The sequence below is a fragment of the Eurypyga helias genome, unplaced genomic scaffold (genome assembly GCF_000690775.1).
Source record: "Eurypyga helias isolate BGI_N326 unplaced genomic scaffold, ASM69077v1 scaffold37314, whole genome shotgun sequence".
NCBI classification, from domain to species: Eukaryota; Metazoa; Chordata; class Aves; order Eurypygiformes; family Eurypygidae; genus Eurypyga; species Eurypyga helias.
The window spans coordinates 283-12,006 of NW_010248764.1; the positions used below are offsets into that span (position 1 = coordinate 283).

The 11,724-nt window shown below is 57.2% G+C and overlaps 1 protein-coding gene across 1 annotated transcript in view; it reads right to left on the minus strand.

Moving 5' to 3' along the window:
• ZNF469 (zinc finger protein 469) overlaps positions 1-11,721 on the minus strand; it is a gene marked incomplete at both ends in the record, with an annotated part of 11,996 nt that extends 275 nt beyond the window's left edge. Inside the window, 4 exons of the mRNA XM_010151172.1 lie at positions 7-3,015; positions 3,052-3,449; positions 3,736-5,200; positions 5,351-11,721. Of these exons, the coding sequence (XP_010149474.1) occupies positions 7-3,015; positions 3,052-3,449; positions 3,736-5,200; positions 5,351-11,721 (11,243 nt within the window). The remainder of the gene's footprint in view (positions 1-6; positions 3,016-3,051; positions 3,450-3,735; positions 5,201-5,350) is intronic.
• Positions 11,722-11,724: the final 3 nt, after the last annotated feature.

The following is an 11,724-nucleotide window of genomic DNA, read 5'->3' on the forward strand; positions in this document are numbered from 1 at the left end:
CGGGCTTTTTTCTTCTTCCCGTCTCCCTCCATGTTCTCCCGGGAGCCGGAGCTGCTCCGGTGGCTCAAGGACTTGTGCTCTTTCCGCCTCTTGGGGTGAAGCTTGCTGGCGGCTTTGCTCGGCTCCATGTGGCCATGTCTCACAGCATTGCTGGCCACCTCGCCTCTGGGCTGGTGGCCGGTGGATTTGCTTGGGTTGACGCCTTGGTCCTTAGCATTAGTGCAGCTGTCCTTGGCGCTGGACTCGGGCACGGCTTTCTCCTTCCCCGAACCAGGTTGCTGACTCTCCTCAGTGCTGCCGCTGGGGCTGTCCGTGCCAGGAGCAGCCTCGCCACCCAGCGTTGAATCTTTGGCAGCCCTGTTCAGTGTGGGTGAAGACACCTTGTCCTTCAGGGGCAGGGGGTGGTGGGCAGCTTCTGGAGACATGGCCTTAGATGAACCTTCCCAAGAAGAGGCACTGCTGGCACTGGGGTTGCCCCACCTGTGGGGGTCCTTGGTCGGTGGAGCCTCTGCCTGCGGGGAAGGAAGCTCTGAGACCTTCTCGGCAAGCTGGAGAAATGGGATCCCGTCCATGGAACTGGTGGCTGCATTGGGATTTTCCAGGACACCTGCTAGATACTCGTCTTTGTTGCCTATGCTCGTTCTTTTATGGGCATCGGCGTAGCCACATTTCTCGGTGAGGTGTGGGGGAGAGAGTTTTTGGTCTGTGGCCTGGTTACAAGCCAACCCAGCAAGGTCAATGGTAAACACGGGTGAGTCCAAGAAAGGAAGTGGTTTCCCATCAAACGTTCCTTTCTCCAGCTCCTCGATAGACAGGGCAGCAATACGGCCAAGCTCCGAGCTGCTCGCTGCAGGCTCTGGCAAAGATGGGGAGAGGCAAGGGGGTGGAGGCAGGGTGTCAAACTGGGATTTCTCCATCTCTGCCAGGAGGTCGGAGAAGTCACCCACCAGGTCTTCTGTTTTCACGGAGGGTTGGGTCAGAGGTGTTCCTGGGTCACCGGGTGATGTTGGGAAGGAGTCAGCGGAAGCCTGCAGGCTGGGGCTCGCAGCCTCTACCATCTGAAGGTCACTAGTGAGGTCCGGGTGGACCGGTGAGCTGCACGGGAGTGAGCTGCTGTGGTGAGAAACCTTCCTCTTCTTGCTTGGAGGCATGCCATCCCGGAGAGAGCTGTCCGCTTTCACCTTCTCCCTGCCCTCTCTGGAGGCAACGCCTGGCCTCATGACCCCTCTGAATTTGAAAGTCTTGTTGCTTCCCGCCAGATGCTTTTCCATGTGCCGGTCGTACTGCTCTTTCTTGGAGAAGGTGTAGTTGCACATGCTGCAGATAAAGGACTTCTTGATGACGTGCATGACATCCGCACAGAGCTCGCAGGTGTACAGGGTGGTGTGCTTGATCTCCTGCTCCTCCACTATCCCGTGCTCCTGGCTGAGGTGGTTTCGAAGCTCTTTGGTCTCCTGGTAGAACATCGGACACTTGTGGCACAAGTAAATCTTCTGTAAACTGTGCACGACAAGGTGCCGTTGGAGCTTGAAGGGTTTGGGAAACTGCTTGCCACAGTGGTGACAGTCCCTGGAAGGATCCTTGCAGTCTGGGTGCATGGGGACAGATTTGGAGATGCCTTCGCTTTTTGCTGTACGCTCTGGAGATATACTGGCGGATGCTTTAGAGGAGCTGGGTGCAGGTGGCTTCACCCTGACGTTGCTTTCCACGGGGTCTTTCATCACCTTAGCCTCCTGCTCGAGGGGCAGCTCCTTGGGGCTCTTGCTCTCCCTGCTAACCGCATGCTTGCTGCTGGGGTCGGCATGCTGGGAGGATCTGCTGGGCTTGCGATACATGATGGTGTTGAGGAAGTGGGTGACAGCGGCATTGTCCTCGCCGAAGCAGCCTGGCAGCCCCATCACGGACTTCTGCGCTTGCCCCTTGCGAGCGAACTGGGTGGCGTGCTCCCGGAGATGTTCGTTGTACATCCAGACGTCGGAGATCTCCTTCAGGCACATCCCGCAGGCCCACAGACCGGCTTTGTTTTTGGCATGCTTCTCCTTCAGATGGTCCCTCAGTTGTTCCCGGGAGCTGAATTTGCGCTGGACACACATGTAGCAGGTAGGTGGAGGGGAAGGGTTATGGGAGAGCTTGTGAAAGTCCAGCTCCCCTAACGTCAGGAACCACTGGAAGCAGACTTTGCACTTGTACTGCTTGTCTTTGGCTTTGATGGTTATCTCACTGCGGTTCTTCCCCAGCTTCCCATCTTCTAGCTTACTTCTGTGCTTGCTGTGCTGGCCCGGCTTCGGCTTGAAACCCACAGCGTTGTCCTCCCCATGGCCAGGAAGATCTTCACAAGGGCTGAAGAAGCACATGTCTCTCATTTTCAGCTTTGCGTTCAACATCTCGATGTCGATGGTATGAAATTCAGGAGAGTCGGAATCTTCGTTAGGCTTGCCATCGTAGGGCTCCTCTGCCAAGTCGGGGGGCTCGGAGCTCGCTTCTCTGAGGGAATGCTCATCCTCAAGGTCCATCAGAGGCGCAAACATGTCCTCGGCAGAGAGGCTTTCTCCTTCCTTCTCCAGACTCCCCCAGATGTTCAAGCTGGGGACATTGTCCACTTGGCTGTTTTGGCACAAGAAGGTTAGCATGTTGTCTTCCAGGTCAATGTCCTCCTTCCCTTGGTCAGTCTTCTCGCAGTCCGACCTCAGAACAATGCTTTTAGATCCTCCGGGAGAAGCGTCACCACTCTTTGCCTTGCTGCCGTGACACATGTTTAGCATTAAGGCATCGTCAACAGAGATGGTTTCGTATTCGCAAGGGTCCTCCCTGGTGACACAGAAAGAGCCCGTTTCGCTGAGGTCGGAAGCTAATCGGATGGGGAAGAGGTCGATGGCACCCGCTGGCTGGAGGTTTGCCTCGGTGACGGGCTTGGGTTTCTTGCTGCGCTTCCCATACACCCGTGTGCACTTTCTCCTGATGAACTGGTCATCCCTGGGGAACAGCTGGGAGAACGTGGAGTCATCATCAAACAAGCTCTGGAGGTCGGAGACAGCCGTGCTCTCCATGCACTGGTCCCTGCCTGGTGGCACGTCTGCCTTCGCCCATCGCTTTGGCTCCGTAGGAGGAGGGCTGGTCCCTGGCGCAGTTGGCACAGCACCTTGCCTGGGAGCCTTTTGGGTGGTTTTGGAATCAAGCATCTCCAGTGGCAGACCCTCTTCAGCAGGCTCCATGGGACACTGTGGGGCACTGCTCCGGCTCCCAGCGCCACTGCCTGCCGCAGGACTGTCTCCTGTCTCAGCATCCACCTCCTCTGTGCCATCAGCACCACGGTGCTGCTCTTCACCTACCTTGCCCAATCCCTTCTCCACTTGCTGCACAAATCCGCTAACCCATTGTTTGCAAACCTGCGTGTCTTCCACTCCATTTGGATCTTCCACCTTCCCATGACAGGTGCCTGTTACTGGCTCCTTGCCGACCATCTCCTGGGAAGACACCATCATGTCACCCAGGTCCTCTGCAAGCTCAGCTGCACTGTGGCTCTTACTGGCTCCTTGCCGACCATCTCCTGGGAAGACACCATCATGTCACCCAGGTCCTCTGCAAGCTCAGCTGCACAAGGGGACTGTTCAGCTTCTTGAGAGTGCTGGGATGAGCTGGGCCTAGCTTGCTCCTCTGTGAAGATGCAACCACCTGGTTCATGCAAGCCCTCCGTGATCTCGGGCAGGCTGGAGCTGAGGACAGCAGGGGGAAGACCTGTGCCATCTCCTGGGAAGACACCATCATGTCACCCAGGTCCTCTGCAAGCTCAGCTGCACAAGGGGACTGTTCAGCTTCTTGAGAGTGCTGGGATGAGCTGGGCCTAGCTTGCTCCTCTGTGAAGATGCAACCACCTGGTTCATGCAAGCCCTCCGTGATCTCGGGCAGGCTGGAGCTGAGGACAGCAGGGGGAAGACCTGTGTTCTTCTCCAGCTCACACGGACCATCGGACTCATTTCTGCTGGGAAATACCTTTGCCTTCCTTCGTCTCACTTTCCTGTTTAGCTTCTTTTCAGAATTACCATTCACCTCTCCAGAATCTTTGCTTCGGTTCCTTCTGCCCTTCTCTCCCTTCCTGGCTTGCCATCCTGGGTCCAGCTTCCCAGCTGCCACATCGCCTGCTCCCCTTGTCCCTGAGTGCAGCCCCTTTGCCTTCATCTCCCTCTGCAGAACACATGTGTGGTGCAGCTCCTGGGACATCTCAAAGGAGATGACGCTGAGGTCGCTGAGCACTCTGCTGACCACTTCATGGATCTGGGTGCTGGGCTCTTTCTCCAGGTCTGGGCATATTTTCTTGGGGACGTGGTCAACGTCAGTGGTCAACGTCCGTGAGCTGCAGGTTTTCTCTTTGACCGAAGTCTTCAGGCTCCTCCTGGGCACCTTTTGGGCTGCTTTCGATGTCTTGTCTGCAGGAATCAAAGCGGACCTGGGACTCTTGCTGGGTTGTGGTACGCCACCATTCTTCAGCTGGTGCTTGACCGCTTTGTGCCTGGTCAGGCCAGGCTTGGACCGGAAAGAAGCTGAACAAATGTCACAGGTCACCGGGAGCCCATTTGGCTTCTTTTCATTGTGAAGTTCATTCTGGGAAGGGTTTGGAGCACTGTTAGGCGTGTTGCCCTCTCCTTGGCCCATACTGTTTAACACACAACTCCCAGCTTCTCCAGCCCCATGGCTTTTGGGTTTCTCCCCTTTTAAAGTCTTCCCTCCGCTCTCTGTGTTTTTGGAAAGACCAAGTCTCACTTCTGCTGCCTCTGAAAACTTGTGGCCATTTAACTCAGCAGGACCAAGATCTCCAATCCTTCTAAGACCTCTACTGACAGCAGCTGGCACCTGCTGAAGAACAAAACCATTGGACGAAGCCTCGGGTTCACTTTGGTGCTTATTTCCATCATCAGAGCAGCTTTCAAGCTTGTTCTCTTGATCCAGGTTTACCTCTCTCTCTCTGGTTGGCAGAAGATCTGTTGTGGGCTGGGTTGGGTAACCTTGGGTTTCCAGAGGAACGGAGTTAAAAACTGTATCTGTGACCGCACACACTTGGTTTTCTTGAAAATGAGAGCCTGACAGCACAGCAACGGCGTTTTCGGGTGCCTCTTTCCCAACACCCTTTTGGTTGAAAGGCGGCGAGCAGGGAAGAGAGCAGTCCTTCCCATGTGGTTTCTGGGAACCATCCACCTCCAAGGCAGAGACCACCAGAGGAAAGGTGGGTTCCCTTTTCCACGTCCCCTGCTCTACCGGACTCAAGGGGGGGTGATGGACATGACGGCTCTCGGCCTCGGGTGGACACCTCTTCACAAGGAATGAACTTGATGTATTCAGCAGGGAAGCGTCATGTTTTTTCTCATCCAGGAGCTGACTGCCAAAGCTGGACACCGCTCCTCCCTCAGCCCCACCGCTTTGCAAGCATTTGGGGTGAGAAAAATTGGTCGGCAAGGGCAAGCTGGCTGGAGATTCGCCTGTGTAGTGACAGCCATCGAGGGATGGCCTCTTGCCATTCCCTTCTTTGGGAACTTTCGTGCTGACTGCGCAGGCTTTCGCCCCCAGCACCATGCGGTGATCCTGGCTGAGCTCCTCCTCGGAGGGACCGGGCGGGCTGGTGGGACTCCCAGGAGCGCTGTTCAAGGGCTGTGCTCCCTGCTCCACCTCACTTCTTCCCAGGCTCTCTGCTGCTGCGCTGCCCAGCATTTCTTTCTCGAGCAAACTAAGGCTTAATTGGGATTGCTCATGTTTTTGAAATGCTAAGGTTGCTTCGTTTTCATCTTGCTCCTGCTCTCCCACAGGCTGATCAGCTTTCTTTCCATGCCCTGGCAGGGGGGTCACCGCTGTGTTTTTGAGTGGCGAGAGGTCATTACGCTCTCGGGAAACACCATCTGCACGGATATTAATGTCATTCGGCTCTGTGTCTTCATTTGCTAAGTGCTGCAGCTCCGGTACATTACTGTGCAGCTCTGGCTTCACAAACGTGGATTGTTTTGCATGGTAGGAGCCTGTTGCACCAAATGACTCCAGCTGCTCACATCCGCTGGAGAAAAGCACAGCCTCTTTTGCTGGGGCAGAAGTATTTTCTGCGTTGCCTCCAATAGGGACATTCCCCTCCCCTTGGGCAGGGCTTTGTGTCTGATTTTCTCCTTCCAAGGCACCGCCGCTCTCCTCTTTCTGCTCCAGCTGGACATGGGCGATGGCAGAGGGGTGGCTGGGAGCAAGCAGCATGGGGAAGCATGGCATCAGCAGCTCCTCCTCGTTGCTCTTCACTGTTCGTGCAACGAAGAGCTGGAGCTGCTGCAGAGGGTTGGCTGACGCCTCCTGGGATGCCAATGTCTTCGGGGAGCTGCTCTCCTTGTGCAGGCTCAGCATATCAAACAGTAGCACTTTTTGCTTGCCGGCTTTGTCGCCAGGTCTGGGGGCTGGATAGGTGGTGGGGCTCTTCCTCTCCTCCGATCCTTCCATCAGTGCAGACTCACCATCGTCCCCTTTGAAGTCCACGTCGCTTTTCACCGTTTTGGGTGACTCGGGCTTACTTAAGGGTCTTTCTTCTGTATCCGGGACCTCTGTGATGTGAGGCGAAAAGGTGAGATCCAAGGCTGGGGTGGGACCTCCCTGAAAGCCTAATTCAGGTTTAGGGTCTGGAAGATGGGCATCAAACTTCTCCAGCTCTGCAGTACCAGGAAGTCTTACATCTGCTTTCCCTGGTACAGGGAAGCTCTCATCACCGTGCTGGCATGGCAGGGATGGCAGCGGATCTTTGGTCGCTTCTGCTGCCTTCAGGGCCTTGGGGAACACAGAACTGGTGACAACAGGAGGGCTTTTTGTCATGGGGTCCGTGTAGATGGGAGCCTCTGTTTGATCTGCCGTGTGTGAGCCAGGTAGACTTCTGGAGAAGGACCCATTTTCCATATTTCCGAGGCCACTTTCCTCGGAAGTCACAGCTACCTGGAGCTGCTCGCTGCTGTCTTTGGAGCGGAAATGGTCCGTGGCAAGCGGGGCTGGTGTGCACATTCCTGCCTCCAGCGAGCCCAGCTCCACAGGGCAGGGCCAGGGCTCCCTGGGTCTCTCATAGTCCTCACACGCACTCGTGATGGCTGGCTTCTCACCTCCCAGCTTCTCTCTGACGCAGAGGTTTGAACTGCCCAGATCACCTGCCAAAGCCAGTCCTTTCTCATGACCTGCCTCTTGCTCGACTGGCAGCGGTGGGAATCCTCGCAGATGGGCAGCGACGTGTTGCTCGGGTTTCTGAAGGGCGACGGATGCCTCGTTATCCAGCTTGCTGGTTTGCAGTTGGCTTTCCAGCTCTGTGACTAATCGCTTGATCTCCAGCTCATCGTCTGATGTGTTGTTCATAAAAGTCACGTTATAAACCGTTATCCTGTCTGGCAGCGGCAGGGAGAGTTGGCTGCTGGGGACGGGTGCTTCCTCGGGGAATTTCTTGGCTAGTGGCTTCTCCACTGAAAGGCTGTGGAACTGAGTCACCTCTTCTGGCAGCATCGGAGCCACCTCCTCCATGAGGGACCAGTCCTTCTCTGGCATGAATGGTGGATACGGTTGCTCAAATGGCAGCGTCTTGCTGGGGGCATTGCCAGGACAGGTGAACGTTGCCACGTAACCATCCTTGCTCACAGAAACGCTCTCGTACAGCGGCGGGTCGAACTCGGTGACGGGAAGCTCTCCAAATATTGAAGAGGAATCGAAGCTGAGGGGGGAGGAGACCTTGCCCTTTGATGTTTCTGCGGTGTAAGGGGAGATGCTGGCGTGCTTCTGCTCGTATGAGCTGGCGTTGATGTCATCCCGGCATAAATACATGTCATCCACGTGGGAGGAGCCCAAGGCTGGGGGCTTTGGGAAGAGATTGTCATCGTAGTGACCGGGAAGGCCTTTGGGATCGAAAAATGCATTGTTGCTGCTGACGTATGGATCGGGCGCCTTGGCAGTGAGCATCATCCCCACTGCATCCCCAGCGTACGGGGCAACTGGCGTGGGATAATCCTTCTGACCGTCACAGAGCGCGTGTGCCTTCAAGTATTTGATGTTCGCTTCCGAGTAGGCAGCACTCGAGTTGCCAGGACTAGCTTCGTTACTGCTGTGGGGTGGAGCAATTAGCTCTTCTGCCTGGTACTTCAGCCCCTCACTCGTGAAAGGGGCAAACTGATGCCTCTGGTTGGCCATGGTCAGCTCGGGTGAGTCCTGAGCCTCAAGGGTGAGTTCTCCTGCCTCACCTGTATGCTTTGCTGCTTCTTTGGGCTCTTCAGCCCCCTCCTTGAAGGAAAGCCCAGCGGAGGTCCCGTCCGAGGCGGCCGTGCTGGGCAGCTGCCTTTCCTGGGATTGCGATAACGACTCCTCCTTTGCACAGTCTGTTGCAGCAACATCTGGTTCGGTACTTGGACACGTCCTGGAGCCTGCTACTAAAGGTTTGGCTGAGCCAAACTGCCTGCTCCCTCTGGAAAAGTCCTCTTTGCTCTTCTGGCTCTTCTTTGAGTTCCTGTCCTCGGGAAGGCTGAGCGGAGTCCTTGGCGCACGTGCTGGGCTGCCCGAGCGCCTCCTCCTCTGCGTGCCCCCCTTCTCGCTGCCTGAGCCAGCCCCATCAGCAGGCGGTGGGCTGGTGCCCACCTTGCCGGGCATACTACCGCTGTGGTTGCTGCCAGTAGATGACTGGCTACTACGTCTTTGGATTCTGGTGGCACAATCCTTTTTCTCAGCATTCTGCTGGCTCGAGACACCCCTGTGGTCCTGTGCTTCCCTTTTCTGACCGTCCCTTTTCTGACCGTAGCTCCAGGCTGGGTCTTTCTCTTTGTCTCTCTCACTTCTTCCCAGGCGTTTCTTGCTAAAGCCGTACTTGGTCCTCCCGATGAATCCCGTGCCTTGCTTCTTCTGTCCCTGGAGCTTGCCGCACTCTGCCCCATCATCATCCGAGTCGGAGACATAGTCGTACTCCTGAAGCCTGCCCTCCTTCGCAGCTGGTGCCAGCCTCTCAGCACCCTGGGGGCACTGCTTGCTGCTCTTTACCTGCAGTTTGTGGAGCTTATTCTTCTGCTGCACGATCTTGTGAATGAGCTCCTTGCTCCATGTCCCGCTTCGGGGCTTACGCTTCTTCATGTCCTTCATGGAGAACCGGGGTGGCTTGGAGTTTTTGGTGGCAATGCCTGGCCCCACCTCGCTCTTCGTCAGAGGCTCCTGGCTGAGCTTCCTGGGATGCTTTTGGCTGGAGGTGGACTTGGAGGAGGTGGTGGCCGAAGGGATGCTGTTCTTCCTGACCACCCGCAGCCTGGCTGTCCTTTCTGCTCCCACTGCCGTGGGATCTGGCTCCTGGGTTGCCAACCTCCGTGCCGCCCTCCCCTTGTGAAGGTGCTTCTTTCCTCCCCTTCTCTTTGCCTGCTCCCCACCCGGATGGCCATCCTCGTACAAACAGCCAGCGTTGGGCCGGCCTTCTGCCTTCTCCTCCGCTGCTGCCTGCTTTGATTTGCTCTCTGAGGCTGGGGCTTCCTTCGCCTTGTGGGACAACCCACCGCCAGCCGCCTTCACGCCCGTCAGCTCCTCATCAGCAAACACGTCTATGAAGCTGCTGTCGATCTCTGGGTTATCCGACTGGTACCCCAGGCCGTTGAGGGCTTCGGTGATCAGGCTGTCCAGCTTGGCATCATCGATGTCCAGGTCCGAGGCGGTGAGTGGCAGGGAGCTGGCGGCGAGGCCGTTGAAGAGGCCGCCCTTCAGAGCATCTTCCTTGCCCTCACTTTTGCTTTCTCCATCCAGCAAGAAGTCATCGCTCTTGTTTAACGCCAATAAATGCGCCTGGGGGTCTGGAGAGAGACCCAGGCTGGGGGGCCCCAGGCTGGGGGGCTTGTGGGGCTCTGTGGGGAACGCTTTCCGCCCTTCGGCTGCCCGGGGAGCGTCCTTGCCCTCTCCCGGGGGAGTGGGATGGGAGGCGCAGAACTGGCGGTGCTGCAGGAAGGAGGAGAGGTTGCTGTAGTTCTGGTCGCACTGCTTGCAGGTCAGGAGCACGTCCAGCTGATCTAGGCTGGCGCTGCTGAGTGAGCTGGCCAGCAAGTGATGGGAGGTGTACGGCGGCGGAGGCTGCTCCCCATTCAGCCCATCTGAGCATCCTTTGGCCACTTCCACGCCGGCTTTGTGGAATGGGCTTGTCGGGGCGCATTTCAGGAGGCTGTCATCTTTCAGGGCATCGGAAGGGAAGTTGAAGGACTTGATGGAGTCTGGGGGGTGGTAATGAAGCAAGCTGGAACTCAAGACGTCGGAGGGGTGGAAGGTTTTGTTGCCGTCCTTGGGATGGCAGGGGTGCTGGAAGAAGGGAGAGGGGGTCAGCGCTCCGGACATCTGGCTGTCTTCAAAGCCAGGGTTGAGTGGGCTGCTGGAGACGGGGGAGAGTGACGAGCAGGTGCTGCCGCAGGAGGGGTTGGGGACAGGGGATGGCAGCGGGGACTCACAAGGAGAGGCAGCCACCAAGGCTGACGGTGGCAGGACCAGTGCTGAGCCCGATGAGCTCCTTAAGGGAGGAGGACCTGCTTGACCCATGCTGTAGAAGAGGGCTTTGCTTCTCGAATCGCAGGTGGGAGACCCCGGCTCCTTCCCACTCTCAAAAGAGAAAGCGCATGTTGAGTTGGAGTCTCCCCTCTGGACCCCGAGGCTCTCTCCCGTCAAGAGCTTTTTGCCGTGATACCCCGGAGAGTTACTTGCGGGGGGCCCTTTCTGGGCTTTCCCGCTTCCCTGCCACTCTGACATGCCCAGGGGGAAGGGGAGCTTCTGGCTGGTGATCTGTCTCGACAGCTCTAGCCTGTTTTGACCGGGCATTGCAGGAGTGAGGTGTATTTGCTGCCAAGGCATCCTGGCATTTTTCTGCCTGTGCTGCCTCTGCTCGGGGCCAGACTGGCACTCGAATGAGAACTGGTTTCCAACAGGGTTTGGATAAGGTGCTGAATTCTGGTCCATGGGAGAAAACGCCTTAGGGGCACCTTCCCAAGCTTGCACAAGCCTGGGGTGGGTGGGTGCCGTAGTGGGAATGCTTGTCTCGAAAGGCACGGATCCTGCGCCGGTGCTGCCCGCGGGGGAACTGCAATAGGCTTTGCTCTGAAAGTGCACTTGGGAGAGAGAGTTTGGTGGCATGTTCCTTCTCAGAGGGCTGCTCTGGACCAGCAGCCGCGGGCTGGGGACACTGTCTTTCGCTGAGGCTTGCCTCTTACCGACTGGCTTTGGCATACTAGGTGAGTGTAAACTAGACGGAAAAACAGCTTGGTTTTCTTGGAAAGTGCTTGGGTTTTGGTCGATAGCACCAGACGACGAGAGAGCACCATTGGGGTCGGCGGGATGCTCGCTCCTGCCCTTGCAGCACGGCAGCGGGCTGTGGTGTGGGGCCGGTGGCGGCGGTGGGTGCAGGAAAGGTGAGGGCGGAGGGGCGGGCAAACCATACAGCCTGCCCTGGGGGGACACGCTCTCGTAGAAGCCACTGCTCAGCACCTCTTCTTGCCACTCTCTGGGGGATGAGTGGAAGGCGAAGGTGCCGTGAGCCAGCTGGCCGGCGGCGAGCCCCACATCCAGGTACTCCTGGCTCCCTGCATCGCTGCGGTATGGCTCTTTCCCCGAGTCGTGCAGCAGCTGGAAGGGGTATTGGCACGGCAAAGCCCCCAGACCGTGGGCACCGGCTTTGCCACCCTCAGGGAAAGCACTGGGCTTCTGCACCGAGATCCCGTAGCTAGCACCGGCAAACCC